This window comes from Mauremys mutica, chromosome 1 (assembly GCF_020497125.1).
Source record: "Mauremys mutica isolate MM-2020 ecotype Southern chromosome 1, ASM2049712v1, whole genome shotgun sequence".
In the NCBI taxonomy this organism is placed as follows: Eukaryota; Metazoa; Chordata; order Testudines; family Geoemydidae; genus Mauremys; species Mauremys mutica.
The window spans coordinates 198652625-198678506 of record NC_059072.1 but is presented as its reverse complement, the minus strand read 5'-3'; the positions used below and the strand labels follow the sequence as shown (position 1 = coordinate 198678506).

The following is a 25882-nucleotide window of genomic DNA, read 5'->3' as shown; positions in this document are numbered from 1 at the left end:
GGTCATTGTTTTCTGGAGCTCTCTGCTCCCAACCAATATTATTTCATTTCCTTTGTGGCTTTCCATGAATGATGGATGCTTTCTTTTTGGAGTCACCAGCTGGAGACTTTTAAGAGGTAAGAAATATATTTCACACCTTTTGATCACAAATATCAGACAAAGAAGGCAGCTCATTATCTTCTTCCTCTTCATTTCCATCTGGGTTGGCTAGTGCTACTTCAGAAGAAACATATTAATGATCACAATGAGTTTAAATAGGATTCACAATAGATTTAACACAAGGCAAAAATCAGTCACTTTTGAAAAGAAAACAGATTTCATATTGAGGTTATTGACAAAAATAAAAATTCTAAATTTGAAGTCCAGAGATGGAACAAATGTGTAATTTATAGATTTAATACTTTTAAATGCAGACTAGACTTAAGCAAAAATGAGTAACTTGTAAATCTGAGTAGCCAGTCTGAGGATACTGCATTATTTGTTTGTTTTTGGCAAATGGCTTAGTGACTGGTAATCTTGAGATACATATTCCCTGGAAAGCAATTCTTAGCTATAAAAAAAAGCTGGTGACTCTTAACTCCAGCACTGTACTTTTGATGCAAGTCAGAAAACTATAAGAAACAAAATACTTTAGTTTTCAAAATCTTCTGACCACATTACATATGATATCTGTCATAGTGGAATTTTATAAACTCAAAGCTGACAAAGAGAAGGAAGAGTTTTGATTCAATGACTCAGGGTACGTCCAGACTACCTGCCGTATCGGCGGGTAGCGATCGATTTATCGGGGATCGATATATATCGCGTCTCATCTAGACGCAATATATATCGAACCCCGAACGCGCTCCCCGTCGACTCCGAAACTCCACCGGAGTGAGCGGCAGTAGCGGAGTTGGCGGGGGAGCCGCGGACGTCGATCCCGCGCGGTGAGACCGGGAGGTAAGTCGGGATAAGATACTTCGACTTCAGCTACAGTATTCCCATACCTGAAGTTGCGTATCTTACATCAACACCGCCCCCTCCCCCAGTGTAGACCAGGCCTCAGCTGTTTTAGTCTCCCTTTGGTGAACTTGAACTTTGGAAGACTTAGCCCTGGTCTACACTACGAGTTTAGGTCGAATTTAGCAGCATTAGATCAATTTAACCCTGCACCCATCCACACGACAAAGCCATTTTTGTCAACTTAAAGGGCTCTTAAAATCAATTTTTGTACTTCTCCCCAATGAGGGGATTAGCGCTGAAATTGACATCGCTGGGTCAAATTTGGGGTAGTGTGGATGCAATTCGATGGTATTGGCCTCTGGGAGCTATTCAAGAGTGCTCTGTTGTGACCGCTCTGGACAGCACTTTCAACTCAGATGCACTAGCCAGGTACACAATAAAAGCCCCAGGAACTTTTGAATTTCATTTCCTGTTTGACCAGCGTGGCGAGCTCATCAGCACAGGTGACCATGCAGTCCCAGAATCACAAAAGAGCTCCAGCGTGGACCAAACGGGAGGTACTGGATCTGATCGCTGTTTGGGGAGACGAATATGTGCTATCAGAACTCCGTTCCAATAGACGAAATGCCAAAATATTTGAAAAAATCTCCAACGGCATGATGGATAGAGGCTACAACAGGGACCTACAGCAGTGCCGCATGAAAATTAAGGAGCTTAGGCAAGCCTACCAAAAAACCAAAGAGGCAAACAGCCACTCCAGGTCAGAGCCCCAGACATGCCACTTCTATGATGAGCTGCATGCAATTCTATCGGGGGGCCCTACTACTACCCCACCCCTGTCCATGGACACCTGCAAGGGGGGAGTCTCACGCAACAGGGATGAGGATTTTGGGGATGAGGAAGATGAGGTGGAGGAGGATGAGGATAGCGCACAGCACGCAAGTGGAGAAACCATTCTCCCCGACAGCCAGGAACTATTTATCACCCTGGAGCCAATACCCTCCCAATCTTCCCAAGGTGGGCTCACGGACCATAAAGCCAGAGAAGGCACCTCTGGTGAGTGTACCTTTGTAAATATAATGCATGGTTTAAAAGCAAGTGTGTTTAATGATTAATTTGCCCTGAAGACTTGGGATGCATTCGTGGCCAGTATAGCCCCTCCTTTTAAATGGCCAACCCAAAGGGGTGCTTGGTATGGGAAAGGAGGGCACTGCTGTTTGAAACCATTCCCACCTGTTATGAAGGCTGAAAAAGCTGAAAGACTGTGGCTTATCATGACTGCCTGCAAGCCGAATTCTGTTGCCCGACCCTGCATGTGTGATCTCTCACACCAAACCGGCAGGCCCTCAATATAAGAGGCAACCGTGACCGTGTACCGAAAGTACATGTGCTATGTAATGTTAACAGCTTGGTTCACCGTGAAAGAGCCTACCCATTGTTCTCTAAAATGTGTCTTTTTAAATACCACTCTCCCTTTTTTAACTCCCACAGCTGCAAATGTTTCAACGCTCCCCCATCATCTCCGTCCCAGAGGCTAGTGCAGATAAGAAGGCGAAAAAATTGCACTCAAGATGAAATGTTCTCTAAGCTCATACAGTCCTCCTGCACTGAAAGAGCTCAGCAGAATGCGTGGATGCAAACAATGTTAGAGTCCAGGAAAGCAGAAAATGAACGCGAGGACAGGAGGGACAAATGAGATAAGAGGTGGCGGGAGCAAGATGAGAGATGGCGGCAGTGTGATGAGAGGAGGCAGGATGCAATGCTGAGGCTATTGGGGATCAATCTGATATGCTCTGGCATCTGGTGGAGATGCAGGAAAGGCAGCAGGAGCACAGACCGCCCCTGCTGCCCCTGTGTAACCTCCCACCCTCCCTTTCCCAAGTTCCATAGCCTCCTCACCCAGATGCCCAAGAACGCGAGGGGGCTCCCAGCCACTCCACCCACAGGACTGCCCAAGCAACAGAAGGCTGCCATTCAATAAGTTTTGAAGTGCAGTGTGGCCTTGTCCTCCTCCCTCCCCCTCATCCACCACCCCACCCGGTACTTCCCTTCTCCCCCACACCTCCCAGGCTACATTGGCAGTTATCCCCCTATTTGAGTGATGAATTAATAAAGAATGCATGATTTTGAAACAATAATGACTTTATTGCCTCTGAAAGCGGTGATTGAAGGGGGGAGGGCGGTTGGCTTACAGGGAAGTAGAGTGAACCAAGGGGGCGGGTTTTCATCAAAGAGAAGCAAACTAAACTGTTACACCGTAGCCTGGCCAGTCATGAAACTGGTTTTCAAAGCTTCTCTGATGCACAGCGCACCCTGCTGTGCTCTTCTAATCGCCCTGGTGTCTGGCTGCGTGTAATCAATAGTCAGGCGATTTGCCTCAACTTCCCATCCCGCCATAAATGTCTCCCCCTTACTCTCACTGATATTGTGGAGCACACAGCAAGCAGCAATAACAATGGGGATATTGGTTTCACTGAGGTCTAACTGAGTCAGTAATGTGTGCCAGCGCGCTTTTAAACATCCAAATGCACATTCTACCACCATTCTGCACTTGCTCAGTCTATAGCTGAACAGCTCCTAACTATTGTCCAGGGTGCCTGTGTATGATTTCATGAGTCGTGGCATTAAGGGGTAGGCTGGGTCCCCAAGGATAACTATAGGCATTTCAACATCTCCAACAGTTATTTTCTGGTCTGGGAAGTAAGTCCCTTCCTGCAGCTGTTCAAACAGACAAGAGTTCCTGAAGATGCAACTTTCCCGGCCATCCCACATCGATGTCGGTGAAACGTCCCTTGTGATCCACCAGTGCTTGCAGCACCATTGAAAAGTACCCCTTGCAGTTTATGTACTGGTTGCCAAGGTGGTCCGGTCCCAAGATAGGGATATGGGTTCCCTCGGTCACCCCACCACAGTTAGGGAATCCCATTACAGCAAAGCCATCCACTATGAGCTGCACATTTCCCAGAGTCACTACCCTCGATAGCAGCAGCTCAGTGATTGCGTTGGCTACTTGGATCACAGCAGCCCCCACAGTAGATTTACCCACTCCAAATTGATGCCCGACTGACCGGTAGCTGTCTGGCGTTGCAAGCTTCCAGAGGGCTATCGCCACTCGCTTCTCAACTGTGAGGGCTGCTCTCATCTTGCTATTCTTGCACTTCAGGACAGGGGAAAGCAAATCACAACGTTTCATGAAAGTGCCCTTATGCATGCAAAAGTTTTGCAGCCACTGGGAATCATCCCAGACCGGCAACACTATGTGGTCTCACCAGTCTGTGCTTGTTTCCCGGGCCCAGAATTGGCATTCCACGGCATGAACCTGCCCCATTACCACCATGATGTCCAAATTGCCAGGGCCCGTGCTTTGAGAGAAGTCTGTGTCCATGTCCTCATCACTATCGTGATCGTGCTGTCATCGCCTCCTCACCTGCTTTTGCAGGTTCTGGTTCTGCACATACTGCAGTATAATGCATAAGGTGTTTACAATGCTCACAACAGCAGCGGTGAGCTGAGCGGGCTCCATGCTTGCTGTGGTATGGCGTCTGAAGGAAAGCAGAGTTGCAGCGGAAGTGGTGGAAGACGACGGATGCCACGAGAATAGATATTTATACCGAACGACGAGAGGACCCGCAAGGTGGATTCATGGCACCAGGAGAGCAGAAGAGCAGAGTTGCAGAGGAAGCAGTGGAGGACGACAGTTAGCACCGCGCACATTTCCCAAGGAAGAACACATGTTCCCGGGAGCCCATGACAGATAACATGGAGAAATTCACTATCGATACACGAGCAGGAGAGCAGAGTTGTAGCAGAAGCAGTGGATGATGACGGGATGCCATGAGAATAGATATTTATAAAGAACAATGAGAAGACCTGCAAAGTGGATTTATGGCACCAGGAGAGCAGGAGAGCAGAGTTGCAGCAGAAGTGGTGGTTGGATGACGACGGTTAGCAGTCCTACTGCACCGTCTGCTGAAAGCAGTATGGCATCCGCACGGAAAAAAGGCACGAAATGATTGTCTGCCTTTGCTTTCACGGAGGGAGGGGCAACTGACGACATGTACCCAAAACCACCTGCGACAATGTTTTTGCCTGATCAGGCATTGGGAGCTCAATCCAGAATTCCAATGGGCAGTGGAGACTGCGGGAACTGTGGGATAGCTACCCACTGTGCAACACTCCGAAAGTCGCCGCTAGCCTCGGTACTATGGACGTACTCCACCGACTTTATGCGCTTAGTGGGGACACACACAATCGACTGTATAAAATCACTTCCTAAAAAATCGACTTCCATAAATTCAACCTAATTTCATAATGTTGACATACCCTTTGAGTAGATTAGGTGGACATTTTTAGGATTCTTTAGGCAGCTAAATAGTTTATCTTGGCAAGTAAGAAAGAATCTAAAGAACGTTCTGTAGAGGAGTTATCAGATGATCCATACGGGAACTGATCATGATAATAATATTGTCCTTGAAAGTTTAATTATATTTTCTACTACCTTTCTTGCTCTGCTGTTAATCTTATTTATATGAATCATGTCTTATATGAGGCTCAAGCTGTTGGCCTGATTATTTCATTCAAGTACAATGATATAATGAGGACATGTTTTATTTCAGTTTTTTTAGGTGTTGGTTCATGTTGCTGTTCAAGTTAATAGCTCCTTTTAGTCCATATTCATGTTGACTTTGGGTTAGGCTCCTCTACCTGAGCCATTCTTGGCACATCACATAGATTGATAGGCTCTTGGCATCTAAATGTTTTGGAGGAAATTCCAGAATCTGCCTGGTTTCATGTTGGGTGGATCCATTCCAACCTTTCATGCTAATTATTTGTCCTTTTTTCTTTTACAGGAAGGTATAGTTTTTCTAGGCCTTACATGCACAGTGTTATAACTAAAGAAAACTATTTAATTGCTCCCTATAGGCTATCCAATGTCTAACAGCGAAACAATTCAGTTCAAAATGTTCTACAACTTCATGTATACTTTTTGTGTGGGCTTGTAATCTTTCCAATAACTCCCCACAGTTAGGGTGCTGGCAAACATGTGGTTCAGTTGGCAGGAAGTCTGTATACTTAATATTAAACAGTACATTTTCAAGAACAGGCTCAAAATGTGCTCCTGCAATTTTGCTCATGCAAACCTCCTCAAGCAGAAATTACACAGAAAAACAAAGAGATGCCTAACCAGGTGAACTGCATAAGCAGTTGCTGTTCTCACATTCAAATTCAGGTTTTTGAATACACAGAATAGCAGGTGCAAATTATGGGACTGGATTGAGGTATCTTTGGAAATCTGGCCCAAGTGAGTGAGTCCACCCTCTTCTTGACTGAAGCACCAACTTGTAGGAGTTGGTGCCTAGTTATTCTTCTTCCGCCATGTATCACACTGTATTTTGGTTGTCTCACCTATTTCCTCTCTCTCTCTCCACTGTCCATTCTAAGCCTTTTTCTCTCTGTGTTCTTTTCCCCCCTGTATATTTCGAGTAGTTTTGTCTTCTATCCTTCATTTTTGTTTTTGTCCTTTACCTCATTTTTTTATGCTAGCCCTTTCATTCCACTCTGTCCTCCTCTTGTCTCCAAGTTCCCCCACTTCAGTCTGTCATTTTCCCCCTCCCTCTCTGCTGCCACTGCTATATGTTCTCTCTCAGGCCTTATTTCACTGCTAATAAAGGTATACTTTTTACCTCAGGGTAGCTAACTTGCAGGCACTATCCTAAAGTAAAAGCACAGAGACCAGGAACTTTAGCTTTACTGTGAGGTAAACCTGATGAAGTCAATTCTATATCCCTAATTCTATATCCCTCAACTAGTTTACCTCATGGTCTTCACTGTGCATTTACTACAGGATAGCTCATATCAGCGTTTCTCAAATGAGGGCACTGTAGCTGCGGATTTTTTTGCTGCCACAACAGCCTCCAAAGCCTGGGCGGAGATTGGAGGGGGGGGCAAAGCAACAGCCTCTCCCTGCAGCACCCTGTTGTTACCAAGGGCAGCGAGATTTGTTGCCTTGGTGTTTGTGCTGGCATCGCCAGCAGGGATTGGTGCTCTGCACCACGCAGCCTCCCTGGGGGCTCCAGGCAGCATGTCTGCACACACGTGGGGCTGGTGTGTGCAGCGCTGGAGGGGCTATGGTGTTTGGTTGCTGGGACACTCCCTTGGCAGCTCACCCACTCCCACCTGGCCAGGGCATTGGGAGCCTGGGATTCCACAGGCAGCCAGTGAGTTCCAGACCCACCTTCCCTGGGGCAGGCTCTTGCTGAAGGGCCAAGGGAGGCAGGGACAGAGAGACGGGTTTGTCAGAGCAGCCACCAGCAAGAATTGGTGGCCACACTCTGAGGCCACCACAAAATTTGTTGTGGGAACCCTTGGATCATATGCATCTGTGACCCTAGATACCCCTTGTTTTCATACCCTCCACACTACTGCAATAATATTTGTGCAAAATATGCCTTGTGAGGTGCAATATGAAAACTAATAACATGCTGGTTATTAATATAATTTTACAATGCATATGTTAACATTATATGTAAAGTTAAGAATTCTGTCTGCATGATGTTACTAGAACCAGACAGCCTAGCCTAGGTAAAAGGTGATAAACTGCTCTGTCCTAGACCAGTGTTTCTCAAACTGGGGTCGCCGCTTGTGCAGGGAAAGCCCCTGGTGGGCCGGGCCAGTTTGTTTACCTGCCCCGTCCGCAGGTCCGTCCGATTGTGGCTCGCACTGGCCGCAGTTCACCGCCGCAGGCCAATGCGAGCTGCTGGAAGCGATGGCCAGTAAGTCCCACAAGGCACCCAGGGTTACAAGACAAATGGTGACCGACCCCCTCACTGGCCTGTGTGAACCCCCAAATGTCACAGTGTTAGCTATCCTGAGGTAAAATACACACCTTTTTAAGGAGTGAAAACAAGTCCTCTCTTTCCCTGAATCACTAGTGCTACAGGGCTCTTTGCAGTATGTCTCTTGTCACAAACACTACGGGGATCACCCTCATCTAGCACCACTCAAGGGAGGGGAAGAATAAGCATAGCTTAAAGGAGGTTTGGAATATGAGAAGTATTCCTAGGGGAGATGGATTAGTGGGCAAAGTGCAGGTGAGTCAGTCAAAGATACATAATAAATGCAATTTATCATATTACCACATCTGTGATGGGTAGGTGTGCGTATAAATAAATATGTTCACTTGTCATTCAAAGGGAACATTTAATAAAGTAAAATACAGTCTAAAATATTTCTGCCTCGTCTGACCTGTATATTATATTATACTTGAAAAATTCATTTCTATGTCCATGTTATTTAATAAGAAAAATAAATCAACTTTCCTTCAATAATGGAAAGCAGAGAATAACGCACTCTTCAAATGAGAGAGATTAATTCAAGATTGTGCAACCTTATGATATTTCTGGCAACAATGGTTTAAACACAGTAAGTAGACTGTATTCTGCAAACAGGATCTGTTTTCCAGCTAAAGAGCATTACTTCAAAAAGAGTTTTTCTTTGAGGACCCAGTTCAGCAAGAAATTTAAACAAGTGCTTAACTTTAAGCATACGAGTGAATAATCCCATGAACTCAACAGGACTAAAGTGTGTACATAAAACTAAGCACACGTGTAAGAGCTTTCCTGAACAGAGTTGAATTTAAGCATACACTCAGGTTTGAAGGTAAGCACATACTAATTTTTTTTCTGGAATGCCTTAATGCTTAAATTAGATATGTGCTTGCATAGCTTGCTGAACCGGTACTTAAATGCTTGAAATGAATTGCTTGTGAAAGGTGGCTGATCGATGGAGCTGGAGGCTGAAGTCTTCTATCCACAGAACACAGACAATATAGAAAGTAGCAGTATAATCATCCCCACACTGCCAGTTTACCTCATTCTTCTCTGAGGGGTCCCTCTCAAGAGAGAGAAGACAGTTAATTCTCCAGGCCTCTCTGCTGAGATTGCCAACTAGGTGCCAATAGTGTTGGGTGGTGGATTTTGTGAAGCGGACACTTAGCTGAGTGGAGCTGAGGAATATGGTGCCTCAAAAAGGGAGGAAAATATCAGCTCTGACCTCAGTTATTTAACAAATTAGAAAGTCTTGTTTCCGGAGGAAGGGCTCTTTCAGCTCGTAATTAGCTTTAGTCAGAAATGTTTTGGCATGCAAATTACATCTAGCTGCCGTAGCCATAAATTATTCAGGATTTAATTAGTAGCAATTCTTCTTCTGATTTCTTAAAGCTTCTCACATTTCAGCCTGTACTCTCTTTTGCCTTGCACACAAAACCTGCAATTCAATGGAATGGACAGAGCTGACTGTAGCAGCAATTTTAGCCAAGCCTGTGAAACAATGTTCTGTCACTCCTTACTAATTGCTGTCCAGTACTATCCTACTGCCTTGCACAGAGCTGGCCTAGCAACTATGGGGAGGGTTAATGAGATGGTTTTTTGGGATGCACCTCAAACATAGACCCATTTTACTTAGATTGTAAGCTTTTTGCATTCAGGGACTGTCTTTTTGGTCTGTGTTTGTACAGCCCCTAGCACAATAGGTTCCTGGTTCATGACTGGGAGTGCTAAGTGCTATGATAATACAAATAATAATTAATATATGTGTGTATGGGAAGAGAAGGTCCTTGCCAACTTCCTACTGCAGAAATAGAGCCCAGCTGCTTGTTCCTTTCATCCCTGATCATTGGTTTTCATGACTTTGTTTTCAAGGCTGTCTCCTCAATAAAAAAAGCTAGTCAGGACTTGCATTGTAAATAGTGTGAAATCTCTGCTTTCAGTTTATCAAATCAGGATGGCTCATGATTTGCAGAGCCCAAAGGTCACTCTGGGGATAGGAATTGACTGGGGGAAACAATGCAATTCAGGAGCACATTAATGCTGGAAATTCAAAAAGAAGGACAATAACATGGCCATTTATGCAGGAGCATATTACATGAGGCCCAGCTTGTGCATCAGAAGACACTCAGTTAGGTTGCTAACTGTAGCAAATACATGGAATACACTGTGTTCATGAAACCAGGGGCGGCTCTAGGCATTTTGCCGCACCAAGCACAGCGGCTTGCCTGTGGAGGGTCCGCTGCTCCCGCGGCTTTGGTGGACCTCCTGCAGACATACCTGCGGGAGGTCTGCTGAAGCCGCGGGAACAGCGGACCCTCCGAAGGCAGCCTGCCTGCCGCCCTCGCAGCGACCGGCAGAGCGCCCCCCGTGCCTTGCTGCCCCAAGCATGCGCTTGGCGTGCTGGGGCCTGGAGCCGCCCCTGCATGAAACATTCCTGATACCTTTCAGTTTCAGATCCAAGTATGTGAGTAAACAAAGCACTAAATCAGGTTAAAATACCACTTATGACTCAAACCATTCCTTGGATGTAGGTACAATACTGAAAGACTGATCTCTCTCTTTACAGAGAAACAGTTTATGTGCTTATGCAGACAGCAACAGCCTCCAACATTTTGGTCCTATGTTTAAGTGGACCCGAGTTCAGAATCCAGCCCTTACAGATTTAGCAAAATTTTTATCTATCTGAGACACAGAAATTTACCAGCACAAGTGTGCAGGACAGAAATGTGGAGTTCCTCATTCTTTGTAGGGTGATAACAGAGTATTGATAAACTAGAATTTGTTTGCTGCAAACTTCTTAAATGCTTATCACTAAAATTTTCAGAATTCAGCTCCATATGTACATAGATTGGTTAAAGGGATTTCTTATTTTATTTTAAACTACAGTACCCAGAATACATTTTCAAGTAGTTCAGAAATCTAAGCTTCCATTAAAAAAAACCTAACCTAACCTACAGTAAGTTGTTAATCTTTATGGTTGCAAGGATATGGACATTACCTGATACATCTATGTCTGCCTGAGTCTGCAGACAACTTGAAACAATCGCTCTGAGGGATGCAATCTGCCCATTCAACTCAACAGGATGTCAACTCTGAAGCCTAATGAGACATTTTAAATATTATCATTGTTAACTGTTTTACTGCTAATTATTTCAGCAGAAACTTCTCCACAGTGGTTGGATGTATCACCAGGCATTTGGGCAAGTTGCAGTGGGACAGGCTATGACTGCTGGGGTGGGATGGGACACAAATTCAATACATTCCCCTTCACTGCAACTTCCAAAAGTAAAGTCAACTCCAAAAGAGGAAGGGAAAGAGAAGATGTATCTCCTCCCCATATCAAAAGCCTCTCCTGCCTTTTGGTGGCAAATTCACATCTAACATACTACATGAGCCACACAAAACAGCATAGGCAATAGGAAGCTGTTTTCATATTTCTGATCTCATACATCTTGGAGAGTGCTGCAATTCAAATGCAAAATCCAGCACTCTTGAGATATGGTGCAGATTTGTGCTAGTCCCAAAGCCTAACCTTCATTGGCTGCCTACAGCAGAATCAGCATCAAGATTGATTCCACCTGCTGGAGACAGCAAACAACGGTGCTGATGCAGCAAGCTGTCTGCTGCTTCTTGGAGGAGGCATAAACCAAGACACCTAGGCTAGTACAGGAGGCTACTGAAGGAAACCACTTCTTTAAACTTGTAGTCACTGGAGGAAGTAGTTGTAACCCCACAAAATCTCAAGCTGGTCTCCTCCTAGTGAAAGCCTTGATATATTAATGAAACACATTACTGCACAGCTAGCATCCATATACTGTAGTTGAGTTTGTAACCTGGGTTTACAGCAAGAGCAGTTAACCAGGTGCTCTCACCTCAAAAAGTGCAAATCCTGACTTTATAATTAAATTCAGAGGGAAAACAGATCAAAGAGGAACTGTCTGGAAAATAAACAGGTAAGAGTGTGGATTGGATTTCCTTCTCTCAGTAGTTCTGCTTGGATTGCAATGACAGTATTTTTTGAAGGGAAACATATTGAAATACATGTATAGCCAACTGAAAACAAGAAACAATATCTCTTTTAGAACTAGGGATGTGCAAACTGATTCACATAAAAGGAAAACTGGCCCCCAATTTTTGCTTCTCTCTCAAACTGATTTTGAGGTTCAAAAAGTTTGGTTAATAATTCCTCATCTCTTTCCCTCTCCAACTCCCAGCACTGAGAGGGCGGAAGAGGATTCAAAAACAGCTGCTGCTTTCTTCCTGCCTTTAAATAACACCACTAATCTCCCTCCAGTACTGTGGATCTCTCTCTCCTCACAACTTTCTTAATCTCTTTCCCTTTTTACAGCTTTCTCATGAAACAATCTGATTTTGGGCATGCAGAAGTTCCTGGCAGTCTCTGTACTAAGCCCTGAGCATTAAGTATTTTTCCCAGTTTGTTTATGGTGAGAAGTGCTCCAAGAGTGCTCCATGTCTATGTGTATGCAAATAATTAGTTAATACATAAATTAGTAGTAGATGGCACTCAAAAATAGGTAGCATGGTCCCTGGGTTTTGTAGGAGCAATAATACCTGTGTACTATAAATTGCTTCCCTTTACATAGCTCTGTACATCAGCTCTTGACAAGAAGTGCTTTTGAATTTGCAGCAAAATGGTTGAAGATTTCCCTTAATACATTGAATGATCCCTGAATTGCTGGTATTTAAATGCCTAGCAATTTCCTAGATTCTGGTTGCATTAAACTGTTCATGATTTCTGGAAATTAAAAGTGTATAGTTAATAATGGGTATAATTACAACGATGTATGTGTATTCCTTGAGCTGCCTGCAGTGATTTGTACTTTTACTTCTTTAGGGGTTGTTCTTCTCTCAGTGCACAGAGGGCTACATGTGGAAATCCCTCACACCAAGAGGACAACATACCCCTTACTATGTAAGCCACAAGCTTTTTGACGATTATTAATGAATAAATGATTTAGGGCCAAGTTCTTCCCTTAGCAACATTCACACAACTCCCACTTACCTTAGTGGGAATTGAGCACACATATCCAAGGTCATAATTAGGTTGTTGGTGCTTCAGGAAATGTATGTGTATGATCAATAAGGGAGAATAGATGTAATCTGTGTAAAAGTACATTTTAGTATCTTACCTTGAAAATTTCAGCTAGGGGCTATCTATTATGCACCAACCCTTCTTTCAAGTACTTTCATGTGTTAATAAGAGTAATTTATGAATTTAGGAGTGTTTGTTGACCTGAAGCTTCCTTGCACTCTCTATGGTAACCTATATTTTGGCACAATGCTTTATTTTCCTTTGGCTAATAAATTTTCTCTATTACATCTTGTTCCCATTCACATGTTACTAGGAATTTAAAAAAAAAGAAAAGAACAGAACATGTTAGAAAAGACAATGCTGTATACAGAAAGAAACTGCTACAAACGTCTGGATTGGCTGAGCCCAGTTAGAGTATCTTAAAAATATCTGGCACCATGAATTTTTAAGCAAAATTGTGCCTCACTAAATTGAGCTCAACAAGTTCTCATTTCTATTATGATGCTTTTGATAATCTTTGTGCAAAAAGGAAGTGACTTTCAATATATATTTGCCATACAATGTAGGAACATGTTAAAGATAATTAAAACGCATTTGCTCAGACATTTCTTTTCTATCTGGATAATGATGTCACCACAGTATGTTACCTCCTCACATTCACGGATGGATTGTCTTGTCAGAACACCCCTATAATATAGGGACGTATTAGCTTAATTTTACAGGTGGGGAACTGAGGAACAGGTTAGATTAAGTGATTTGCCCAGGTCACAAACAATATCTGAGACAGGGACTGAACACACATCTCCCATTTCCCTGTGTCCTACCCCACTAGACCATCCTTCCTCCCCATTGTTATGGGCATCATATATAGCGCCTGCTTCTATGTTCCTTGTACCTAGGGTGACCAGACAGCAAATGTGAAAATTCAGGACAGGGGGTGGGGTGTAATAGGAGCCTATATAAGAAAAAGATCCAAAAATTGGGACTGTCCCTATAAAATCGGGACATCTGGTCAACCTACTTATACCCCCAAAGCTCCTGTTGAAATCAATGGAAATGTTGGGGTTGCAAGGAATGCAGGATTGGGCCCACAAGTTCTAAGTATTTGTCGTCTTATATATCTTTTGACTTGTCATTTTTCTAAAAAGAAAATAAAGAAATAAAAATAAAGGCCTGATATTGCTCCACCCACGATCCAGGGCAGGACTCTTATTTCAATGGGAGCAGGTCATTCATGCACTCTTACTCCCCACTCCTTCACAAAATAGGATTTAACTTTCTTCTGTCAATTCAGATGCTTTGATATGTATGCAGACAAAGAGAGATAATCATGTCTTCATCTGAAGATATAGGCATTCACACACACTTCTAAATCAAAATATCTGTCTAGGTTTTATACCATGCATCTCGCCATGGTCCCTGGGTATCTAAGTTAAATACTGCCATCAATATGGAGTTTGAATAGTCCTGCTTGAAATGAAAATCTTTGTTTTTTTTCTGAATACAACGTTCAAATATTTCTGGAGTTTGTGCCCTTTCCTCCAGTGACTAATATGCGCGGCACCTCGAGGCTTGGCAGTTCGTAGCCCCGGCACTTCTGGGCTTGCTGCATCAGTTATGAATATAAAAAAAATTGCTTGAGCCCAGGCACCTCTTTCATTACAAATTAAGCACTGCTTTCCTCCCTCATATCTGAACCGACTCTACTCTTGGAACACATGAAGGGTAGGATTTTCAAAAGCACTCAGTGCTAGCTTAACTCTGCTCTGAAGTCAGTGGGACCATGACCTTCAAGAGGTAGAGTTAGGCCAATGCTTCTGGTGTCCCACTGAAGATGTATGGGGTATAAACACTCAGGCTTCAAGGTATAAGCCAACATCTGGTTAATGGAAGCTAGGAAGAAACTTTTCCTGTGGGCAGGTTATTCCACAATGGCCTTCTGCAGGGTTTCTTGCACCTTCCTGGTGCTGGCCAATGTTGGAGACAGAATACTGGACTAGCAGGACCGCTGCTCTGACCTATGGCAATTCCTACGTTCCCTTGTTAAAGGCACAGGAAGCTAAACTGGACTGGTAAGCATGACTTGGAGCATTCCCATCAACTCAGCTGGGGCCAAATCCTCAGAGGTCCTGACCACCTGCCACTCCTGCTCAAGTAGTGCCTTTGGAGCTGGCTCTCAGGGGGGCTCATTCCCAGAAGCAGAAGTGGCAGTGCAGGATCAGTAAAGGGGCTCAGCAACTCAAAGAATCAGGGCAATAACATCTCAAACTTTGGAACAAGAACAGCTTTAGATCTCATGTTCACCCTTCAAGGCTGGGGAAACTAAACAATAACAGAACATTCAGCATGGCCTAGAGGATTCTTAGCTTGTATTTATGTATGAGAGAATACATTTTTTGCATCTGTTTTTAATTCTTAAAGTGTTATGTACTTTATCTGGGCCCCATTTGAATCAAGCCTCTGAAAATCAGTCAATCGGCTTTACAACTTTAGGGAGAATTTAGAATAGTTCTATAATAGTGTCAGTTCTAAGCTGCTTCTTGTAATGAGTTACTTATCAACTCTATTCAATGGGATACAAGGTCACCAAAACCTAGAAAAGATTCTAATTAATTCAGTACCCAACACCACTGGCAATTTGACCCAGTACTGAACGGTGGTGAAATCCTGGCTCCATTGGAATCAACTGGAGTTTTGCCATTGACTTCGGTGGGGGCAGCATTTCACCTCAGGTAATTTCTTCCCTGATGTAAACTAAAACATTCTCATGTCTGCACTGTGAGGCAAAGAAAGTAATTGTAGGATTCAAAGGTCTTAGGGCTGATCTGCACACAAAGTCGCACAGAGATAACAGGTGTGAATTAAAACTAATTTAATTATTGTGATGCAAGTCAGTCTGCAGGCACTCTTATTTTCTAATAAAAACAGCAAAAATAAATTGAGCCAAAATCATTTTGTTATTGACTTTAGCTAAATTGACTGTAGCCTTTTTTGTTCTGCCATTAGTGTAGTTACACATAGCTGTGCACTGACAGAACAAAATCAGTTTTAGGAAATCAATTTCACTACATTGGTGCAAGTTTGCATGTAGACCAGGGGTTCCCAGACTTTTTGCTGGCATGACACTATTTTATTTCCTCCCAGAATCCCAGACAGCACGGACGATGCCATTTTGAAGAGCAAAATGGCATCCTCCACACAACATGACCTTGCATGCACTGCCGATTTGTAGTACCACCAGAGGATCTGAACCATTTGCATAAAAATAATCATAAGCTTTTATCTGCTTTTTTGGTACTGATCTTTATACTGAGTTTTTGTATATAATTTTCAGCTAATACACTTTTTAATAGTACATATAAAGCTAAATAGAAATATTGGCTTGCAGACAAATGGTTTTGTAGAATAATTATTGATCCCCTCTTAATGTTGTAAGTATTTCTCACTACTGGATGAAATACACCTCTGTGCAGAGGGCCAGCACAAATTCTATGCATCAGTTAAATCCCACTGAACCCCTCAATACAGGGCTTCAGTGGGACTCGACTGGTGCACAGATCTTGTGCTAGTCCTCAGAGTGAAATTCTCTCCAAACATCTTGAATGTCACCCACTGAATATCTTTCATTTATTCAGTGGTTTGTACTAGGCTTAAGCACTCACATAGCTACAGTTTAAGGTTACCTAACTTAGAGGCAGCTGCAGTAATATACTTTAAATGGTCTATTTCCTGCCATGCATCAGCTGAGTTTATGAGTTTGTTATTGACCGGTTATTATTTATTAATTATAGTAGCACCCATAGGTTGCTTTCTTTCTATACATTTGAAAAGGGTATAGTCCCTACCTGAAAGAATTTCACAGTCTAAGGACAAATACGATTATTTATTTGTATGACAGTAGCATCTATAGGCCCCTACTATGGACCTGGACTCAGTTTTGCTAGGCGCTATACAAACACTGAACAGTGAGACAGCCCATGCCCAAAAGACATTACAAGCCAAGTATAAGACAAGAGCCAGCAGTGAGTACAGACAGACAGGGAGCACAGGGCAAGGATAAGGCAAGCATTATAAGCAGCTGTCACAGCACATTGGCTGCCTAACCATTGTCAGAAGCAGTCAGAGGTTAGGGGGGAAGGGAAAGCAAACAGGGATATTTACTACAAGTTAATTAGATTCACAACAGACATCAGGAGTAGAACTTTTTAAACTATTGCTGGACCACTTTCTAGACTGCAAGTGTTATATCTCAGCTACACTTCTGATCTCATTTTTGTTCTTCAGCCTGGACGCTCTGTGTTTTAAAAACACTAGTTCTCATTAACAGCTGATCAGATGCTATTCCAACGAACCATGGATCTTGCATATCAACTTTTCTATCTGTTTTCTAAATTTCTACATTTCTTTTAAGAAGGCTGTATAAACACACTAAAACTTACCAAACTGAGGGGCATGGCCCACTTCTGTAGAGCAGATGTCCTTCTCATGCGCTGATCTGCCATATGTGGCAGAATAGATGTTAAGAAACTTTGACTCTTTACAGTGGAGTTTCAGTTCTTCGTTTTCACACGCTGATTTGGTTTTATGTTCAGCTAAAATAGAAACCAATAACAATGCTATATTACGAGGTGGACTGTTAATGGTTAATTAATTAAATGTGGCATACCTACAAGGAGGAACTCAACCAAATAGCAGAGGGAAAAGTTAACTCCTCCAAGATTGTTCCCTCATTTTAAATTAATTAAAAAATAATTTTCCAAGTCTTCTCTCCCACTGGCTCATCCTCTATGGCTGGCAATAAAAATACTCATCATAAATCTAATCTCTCTTTGCTTCTCCAAAGGACATGGCCACATTCTCCACTGCTTCGTTGCTGAGTGGCTCAGCCCATGCATTAGTAATACAAATGGTCTGCATCACTTGGTGCCACCACATGCAGCTGAAGTGAGCACCAAAAAATTCTAGGCACTGTGGTATAAATGGCCACAGCCATTTAACTCCAGTGACGGCAACGGGTTTGCACAGGTCTGACTGAGAGCGGAGGTTAGCCCATTCTGTTGAACATCTTTCAAAATGGGTCATGAAAACAGGAAAAGGGGGTTACACAGCTGAAAAGGGGTGAAGGGAAACCCTATTGTTATTGGGGATGTTGATGAGAAGTACTAAGATCAGACTGGAGAGAGTAAAACTTTCATATCTATTCATAAAACAAACTTAATCATTTCATCTGAAAGACAAGAGACTAGCTTTGATTTCCTTGGGAATAATCCAGTTCCCCACATAAGAGCAGACAGAAAGTAGTCACTTTTAAACATTCTTTGTATTGACTCGCTGATTATTAGTTGTGTAGAAGTGCAAATGTTGCTGCACAACAGGAAAGTTGTGTGAAGCAAACAAAAAATGTTCTGACCTGGGAGGCTAACAGCCTAAAACTATGTGCTGGATTTGTACAGCACCTAGCACAATGGGATTCTGGTCCATAAATGAGGTTCCTAGAGGCTACCACAATACAAATAATAAAGAAACCAGAAGCTGTTATACTACAGGACAAGGCAAGCCAGTTGCCTAGGATAAGAATATAATGAAGACTTTTGTAGCTATACCATACTAATAAAGAAAAAATAGCATTCCTAATGAGCCTAAAAACTACATGAAGCTGAAATCTAAGAATTTGGAAAAGTACCTAAGCACCATGCTTTAAGACAATGGGTACATCTACACAGGGATAAAAGACTCCTGGCACGGCTGCAGTTGGCCCAGGTCAGCTGACTTGGGCTGCAAGGCTAAAGAGTGCCGTGTAGACATTCGGATTCAGGCTTGAGCTGGAGTCCGAAGTCCAGGACCTTCCACCCTTGCAGTGTCCCAGAGCTTGGGTTCCAATCTGAGCCCAAACAGCTTCACAGCAGTTTTTCAGCCCCGGTGCCTGAGTCAGTTGACCTGGGCTAGAGGGAGGTTATTTATCCCTGACTAGAGCAAGGGGCTTGATGTTATGCATATGCACAAGAGCTTTCCTGAATATAGGGATGTTTTCCAAAATCAGGCCTAACTAAGAATGTTAATATCATACTGAGAAATATAAACCTTATGTTGAGATAGATTGTTCGCACTAACCTTGAAACCTATTACTTAAAGTAATTCTGCAGACAGGAATCTCCATTAAATATACTTTGGGTAGCTTTTGTAAAAGTGAAATCACAAAGTCAGTCATACATATGAAATATCTGCGCTACAGTAGACGAAAAGTATCAAGTGACTTTAAAAAAACAAAGAAAATCCCAATCCACTGAGATCCATAAAACGAAAAAGCTTTTTAATGACACAGACCTAAATATAATATCCAGAATATATACAAATATAACGGCTAGAAATCCTAGAAAGTAAGTATGCAGGCACATATTTATTTTTCTGAAGACAGGTTCACCTATTAATATCAGTGATGGGAGTCAGTGTGTTGGTGCTATTTCAAAGTTAGCGATTCCTTATCTGAGCTTCCTGTCCTTGACTTTGAGGTCCTACACAATTCAGTCTCTCTTCACCTATTTGTATCTTGTATCACCCCTCCCTCCTCTCTCCTGTTCCTTATTGCCAGTCTTGATGCTCTGTTTCCTTGCTCCTTCCACAATCCCCCTTGTGCTTTGATGATGCTCCCCCTATACATGGAATATCTTCTCTGTGTGGCAAAGTCACTACTCTCTGAAAATGCAAATACCTTCTTGAAGACCCATTTTCACTATACAAAAAATTTGCCAGCAAATAATGGCTAGGTGCTGGGGAGTTGGAATTCACTCTTATATTTAATAAGATAAAACTTAAAAAAAAAAATCCAAACTCTTGATTGTTGTTTCCCTGTTCTCCACCCTTCCTATTTTTCTCTTGTGTTTGTACAATGAGTGCCCATTGAGGCAATGACTGTCCCTTTGCATTTGTTGTAAGAACCTACTGAGGTTCTACTGAAATATAAATTATCATGTATATTTATTCTTACATGTCAACTGAAAACAAATCTCTGTTGTGCACAAAAACTGGTTATGGCTGAACTTCAAAAGATTCTGAGGTTTTGTTCCAGCTATCTAGGCATTTTTTCCCACACTCATCACCATGGTATCTAGCCTTTTGACATTTGTATGCTTTTAATCCAAACCACTTTTTGTGAAAAATGTCATAATATTCCTCTCTAAAGTATGAGCTTTTCCAGCTTTTTTTTTTAACTTTATGTCTTAGATTCTGACAAACTGTACTAGCAGTTACATTGGTAGCAAGCATGTGAATATTGCAGACAAGATGGAAAGCTAAGATAAAATAGAAATACAATTTGCTATTAATCTTAAAATCTGAAAACTTCATGTAGATTTATGCAAAGCTTTCTGCACTGGCATTATAACCAAAACAAATTAAACACAAAAATGAACTCGCCTGTTGTAGAAATTACTTACTAGGTTTGCATTTAAAGGAGACAAGGAGGTATTTAGTGGTTCCTGGACATAGATCAGGTCCAAAAACCCGACTATTGACAAGGAGTTGGCAGGCTCTCTGGTTCTGGCATTCATCCAGTACTTTCTAGAACAACGGGCAAAAAGGATAGTCTTGAAAACAAGATATGAAGCTATACAGCAACCAAAACTCTTAGCTGTATTTTTCTCTATACATGAAAGAAATTATTCAGTGGTACTGGGTTTTTGTCATAGATGCATTTAAAAAAAAAAAGATATATTACAGGAATAAGACCATGTCCACGCTGGGCTTTGATTGGTGGCTGAAAATCCTGGGTGAGTTCATTTGAAACACAGTTCAAACTAAGGACTTGATGCAGCAAAGTACTTAAGCACATGATGAACTTTAAGCACATGAGTAGACTCAATAGGGACTATTTGTGTCCTTAGAGTTAGGCACATGTTGAAATATCTTCCTCAATCAGGGCCTAAATCCATTTCAGACATGATTTGGTTAGCCAGTATAGATGTGACCAAGCTACTTTAAAACTATTTTTAAAAAACGCAGACTTTTATCTACATCGATTTGTTTTTCTAATAATATCTTGCTATTCCTTTTGTGCTGCTCCATCAAGTAATCAGTAATTGTGAGGGTGAGAGGAGTAGAGTAGAAAGGCTTACAATGTTATAACCGTGTTGCCAACTAGACCTGCTCTGAGCAGGGTGAAAGAACATGGTGGTCGGCAGGCCAGAAGCTATTTACACTAGCACTTAAACTTGGCTACTGCTGCTGGAGCTGGAGCTGTATCAGTGGAGGCGATGGTGGGAAATCTTAAGGAAAAAAAGATAGTGTAAACACCACCAAAGATGGTTTTGAATCCAGTTTTAATAATACAATTCTGCCACGCCAAATCATGTCTGAAAACAGTTTGGGTGTAACTGTGTTTAAACCAAGTTTAATAGGCAGTTTGTTTAAAACAAACAAAAGGAAGTATTTCTTCACACAACGCACAGTCAACCTGTGGAACTCTTTGCCAGAGGATGTTGTGAAGGCCAAGACTATAACAGGGTTCAAAAAAGAACTAGATAAATTCATGGAGGATAGGTCCATCAATGGCTGTTAGCCAGAATGGGCAGGGATGGTGTCTCTACCCTCAGTTTGCCAGAAGTTGGGAGTGTGCAACAGGGGATGAATCACTTGATTATTACCTGTTCTGTTCATTCCCTCTGTGGCACCTGGCACTGGCCACTGTCAGAAGACAGGATACTGGGCTAGATGGACCTTTGGTCTGACCCAGTATGACCGTTTTTATATTCTTAAAACTCAGTTTTCAAAACATGGTAAAAAAGCCAATGTAGACAGGGATTTTTAAACATTATTTCTGAGTCATCTGTATTATCTCCATGCTTTCTTATGCTTAATAACACAGCAAATTGTGATATTTGGTATATTCTCCTTATGTCATCAATCTTAATCCAGACAGTAGTGACTGAAAAGCATTATTCTCTGATAGCTGTAGGTGCCAACGTAAAATGTGTTGGCCATTACTGTCTAGTTTCTAGTTAGAAGGCGCTAAATTCATCCCTGGCATAGCTCTACCAACTTCAGTGTATTTATCCCAGGGATGAATTTAAACCAGGTGTTCAAATCACAACAATTGCACTAATTGACACTCTTGTTTCCACTTTCAGAAAAGATGCCAATAGCTGAACTATCATCATCCTTGGACACAGTCCCTCCAGAACAGAAATGATGCACATTGGCAGCACATCACAATGAGCCTATAAAGTTCTGGCCCCTTTTGTTCCTTTTGTGGAGAAAAAGGACTTAAATCCAACACTTTTCATGAGCATTACATTCCTATTAAATTGTTTAAAAGGGGAGCAAAAGGACTGAGAACTTAGTTTGATCACTCAATTCTTCTTTTAAAATGTTTCAAGTCAAATCAATAATCACTACCAACCTGGCAAACCTTCATTGGACTTGTTCAGGAAAGAGTCAGTTAAAATCAGGAGAAATTTAGCTCTTGAACAAGTAGGCATAAGTGACTCCCATTGAGTTCAATGAACATTGCATCCATTTACACCTGAGCTGAATCATCAGCTGTAAATCTCTTTATAGTGGTATCTCTTTATACAAAGAGTCCTCACATTTCGCACTGACTCAGCTGTGCAAAAACATCCAGCTCCTTATAGTATCATAATTCGATAGCATTATTAGTAAGGTTATTAACCTACTGGGACAGATCTAACTTTGCCTTTATCCTTTCACTAGGAGGCTACTGTATAAAATGCCAGCTATTCTTTCTCCTTTCTGTAAAATAATACTATGCTTGATTATGCAAATCTCAGACTCTGTTCCACAGAGAGGGATAGAATAAGATCATCAGCGTTCTTTTCCAAGAATTCCGTTTACAGTATGTGTCTTTTCTATTTGACAGAGTCAGAGCTTTCTGGGATGCAAAGCCAGACACTTAACTTTCATATCTGTAGTTCTGAACAGTGAAAAAGGAAAATATCTGTTAAAGTTTATATTATTTTACAAAGCAGTTGTCAGCTGAGATTTGTTGTGTACTCAAGAAAAATTGTTCATGGAAATCTCACAGAGACCCTCAGGACTCAAGAACTCAAATTAATCATGGGTGTCACTCCACTGAAGTCAATGAAATGACACCAAGGATGCATTTGGCCCCACATTTTTTTAGTGGACAGCTGTACTTTCACATGGCCCCAAGGTCATTCATGGAATATCTTTGGATGTCAGTTGCAGTACGGCATGGACAAGTCACGTTTTTAAAACTCTGTGTCACAACACTGTTTTTATAAAAGGATGTTGTACTAAAATCACTTATTAATATGGTTATTAATGGATGGAATGGAGATACCCTGCTGACATGAAGCAATAGAACAGCTGTAAGCACTAAGGCCTTGATTCTGCAAAGCACCCCTGTTTGGTAGAGCTCTTTAACACATCTTTACTTTAAGCATATATTTAAATCCCATTGAGTTCCCATTGAGAATGCTTTGCTGAAGCATAACCTAACAGAGGAACTCTAGATCTTCTTTACTGTGATGAAACAAGCTCTTGACTATACTCGAAGGGTGGACTTCCTCAACTTATGTAAAGAAATTCCCATGACAGCAAGTAATGAACTGCAGTGTAAGCCATACTCTACTCTGTATGTGAAGCAATTCTTAGGATATTACTGGTAAACCTCAGTATTCCTGTCAAATTTATGATAAAGTAGGTTGCTGTGGCCAGAGAGTTTTCTCAGCCTTGCCATGCTGGTGATCCAGGTTCAAGTCCTGTTATCTGACACTCTGGGTGATTAATTTGGCTCAGTACGTTCAGCTGCTGGGGTAAGGAGTGCCTCATGTCAGGGGTCCTTAAGACCATTCTGACTAGATCGGCTTGGCTAAAAGGATGGGTGCTGTAGGGCCTTGAAAATGGGGGGTTAAGTGTGGAAAAATGGGGAGGTTAGTGTAGAAGGAACCCTGAAAATCTTTTACAAGCCTACAGGAATAATATAACCTATTCGCCTGAGATCTCTGCTGGTCTAATGAGCGCTTCCAAGCTTGCCATTTTGTGTTATATACAGTTGAAACATTGTGGAATTCACTTAACATTGCGAATACTTGGCATTTTCATAGAATACTGAAAACTGAAATCTGATCTAAAAACATTCTGCTTTTAAAAAACCATCTACAATATGTGATACCTGCAAAGTGGTAGACGCCACACAGTTTAAGGGGTCTTTCATCGCGGTTTCAGGCTGCTGTGTACTACACATTTGGTAATCTTGCCCGTAAAATGCTGATTGGACACTTATTGTTGAATGTCGAGGACACTGCAGGCTCAAACGATCGCCATCACAGGCATACACCGAGTGATTTTGCAGAAGTTTGGTTAGGTAACCTAGAAAATATTTAGCTATGTTACAATTAGTACAGGCAATGATAAACTCTTTAGGTAATATGAAAACTGGGTTCATCTTCTGGAAAGGGCATAAAATCAGGATTGTAAGCGTGGCCATACTACACGACATCAGCCTTTACAGCCTCAAGATCAGGTCTCAAAAATATCCAGATGCTACAGGCAATCTTGTTGGTTGGGGGGTGGTTCACAGTATGGGAGGGGGATCTGGGCTGAGGAAGTGAGTTGGGATGCTGGAGGAGGTGAGGGCTCCGGCTGGGGATGCAGACTCTGGGGTGGAGCTGGGGATTAGGGGTTTGGGTATAGGAGGGTGCTCTGGGCTGTGGCCCAAGGGGTTCAGCAGGCGGGAGGGAGATCAGTGCTGGGGTGGGGCGGTGAGGGCTCCAGCTAGGGGTGTGGGCTCTGGGGTGGGGCTGGGGATTAGGAGTTTGGGTATAGGAGGGTGCTCTGGGTTGGGAGCAAGGGCTTTGGAGGGCAGGAGGGGGATCAGGGCTGGGGCAGGGGGTTGGGACTGGGTGTGTGTGTGTGTGTGTGTGAGGGCTCTGGCTGGGAGTATGATCTCTGAGGTGGGGCTGGGGATGAGGGGTTTGAGGTGCAGGAGGGGGTCAGAGGTAAAAACTCCGGGCGGCACTTATCTCAGGCTGCTCCCGGAAGCAGCGGCATGTCCCTCATCTGGCTCCTACACACAGGGGCAGCCAGGGAGGTTCTGTGCACTGCCCCATCCACAGGCACCACCCCCGCAGCTCCCATTGGCCACGGTTCCCAGCCAATGGGAGCTGCGGAGCCAGTGCTTGGGGTGGGGGCAGCATGTGGAGCCCCTGCCCCTACGTGTAGGAGCCAGAGGGAAGACATGGCACTGCTTCCAGGAACCGTGCAGAGCCACAGCCGGCAGGGAGCCTGCCTTAGCCCCGCTGCATTGCCCTCTGGACTTTTAATGCCCAGTCAGCGGTGCTGACCGGAGCTGCCAGGGTCCCTTTTTGACTGGGCGTTCCGGTCGAAAACTGGACACCTGGCAACCCTAGTCATAATAGCTGCATTTACCATGTGATTTCAGGTAATATGCATGACCACATTCCCTACTGTCTTAAAATGCAGCAAACTCCTGTATTTTTAAACCTTCCACATCACACATTTGAAAGTTAATGCATGTTCAGCACTCAACACCCCTAAGTATTTTTCTTCTCACATTTAAATTTAAACAAAGAAAATGTTATAAAATTAGGGGAATCATTCAATGAAATGGCCAAGAAATCAGAACCACAGTTGTTGGTTTTTTTAAAAAGAGTTGTTTGATTAACGTCCCATTTGCTACATTTAAAAATTATCTCCAATTTCTTCTATTTTAATTATCCAGTCTTAACACACCCTTATGTCAATGTGTATACAACAGTGGTATTTAAAGGAGCACTTGGAAGTTTGTAAGCCTAACATTTGAACTTTTATCTTTATATGGACATGAAATTCTATATATTTGCTCCCTAAAAAAATCAAAACCTACAACCCTATGGCAACAAAATAGTACATATTCCTGACAAAAACATCTGCAACATTTTTAATAATGAGTGACCACTTCCAGTGAGTTATTTGTTTTAAACTGGGAGAAACAGAATTTTAAAAATCAAGCTAAATAGCACAACAGAGTCATTTTAATCTTCAATACACAATTCAATTCTCTACAAACAACTTTTAAGAAATT

The 25882-nt window shown here is 42.5% G+C and overlaps 1 protein-coding gene and 1 long non-coding RNA gene across 4 annotated transcripts in view; one reads left to right on the top strand and one right to left on the bottom strand.

Moving 5' to 3' along the window:
• EVA1C (eva-1 homolog C) overlaps nt 1–25882 on the bottom strand; it is a 75221-nt gene that overhangs the window by 17714 nt on the left and 31625 nt on the right. The window contains exons 2-4 of one of the 3 annotated variants that reach the window (XM_045002326.1): nt 23972–24183; nt 20256–20379; nt 17262–17414 (exon numbers count right to left, since the gene is read on the bottom strand). In XM_045002326.1, the coding sequence (XP_044858261.1) occupies nt 17262–17414; nt 20256–20379; nt 23972–24183 (489 nt within the window). The remainder of the gene's footprint in view (nt 1–17261; nt 17415–20255; nt 20380–23971; nt 24184–25882) is intronic. The other 2 variants (XM_045002327.1, XM_045002328.1) reach the window with 2 other exon arrangements.
• On the top strand, nt 11335–23978 carry LOC123362052. The gene is made up of 3 exons (XR_006576329.1): nt 11335–11722; nt 12625–12702; nt 21945–23978. It is a non-coding gene; the product is annotated as an uncharacterized LOC123362052 (long non-coding RNA).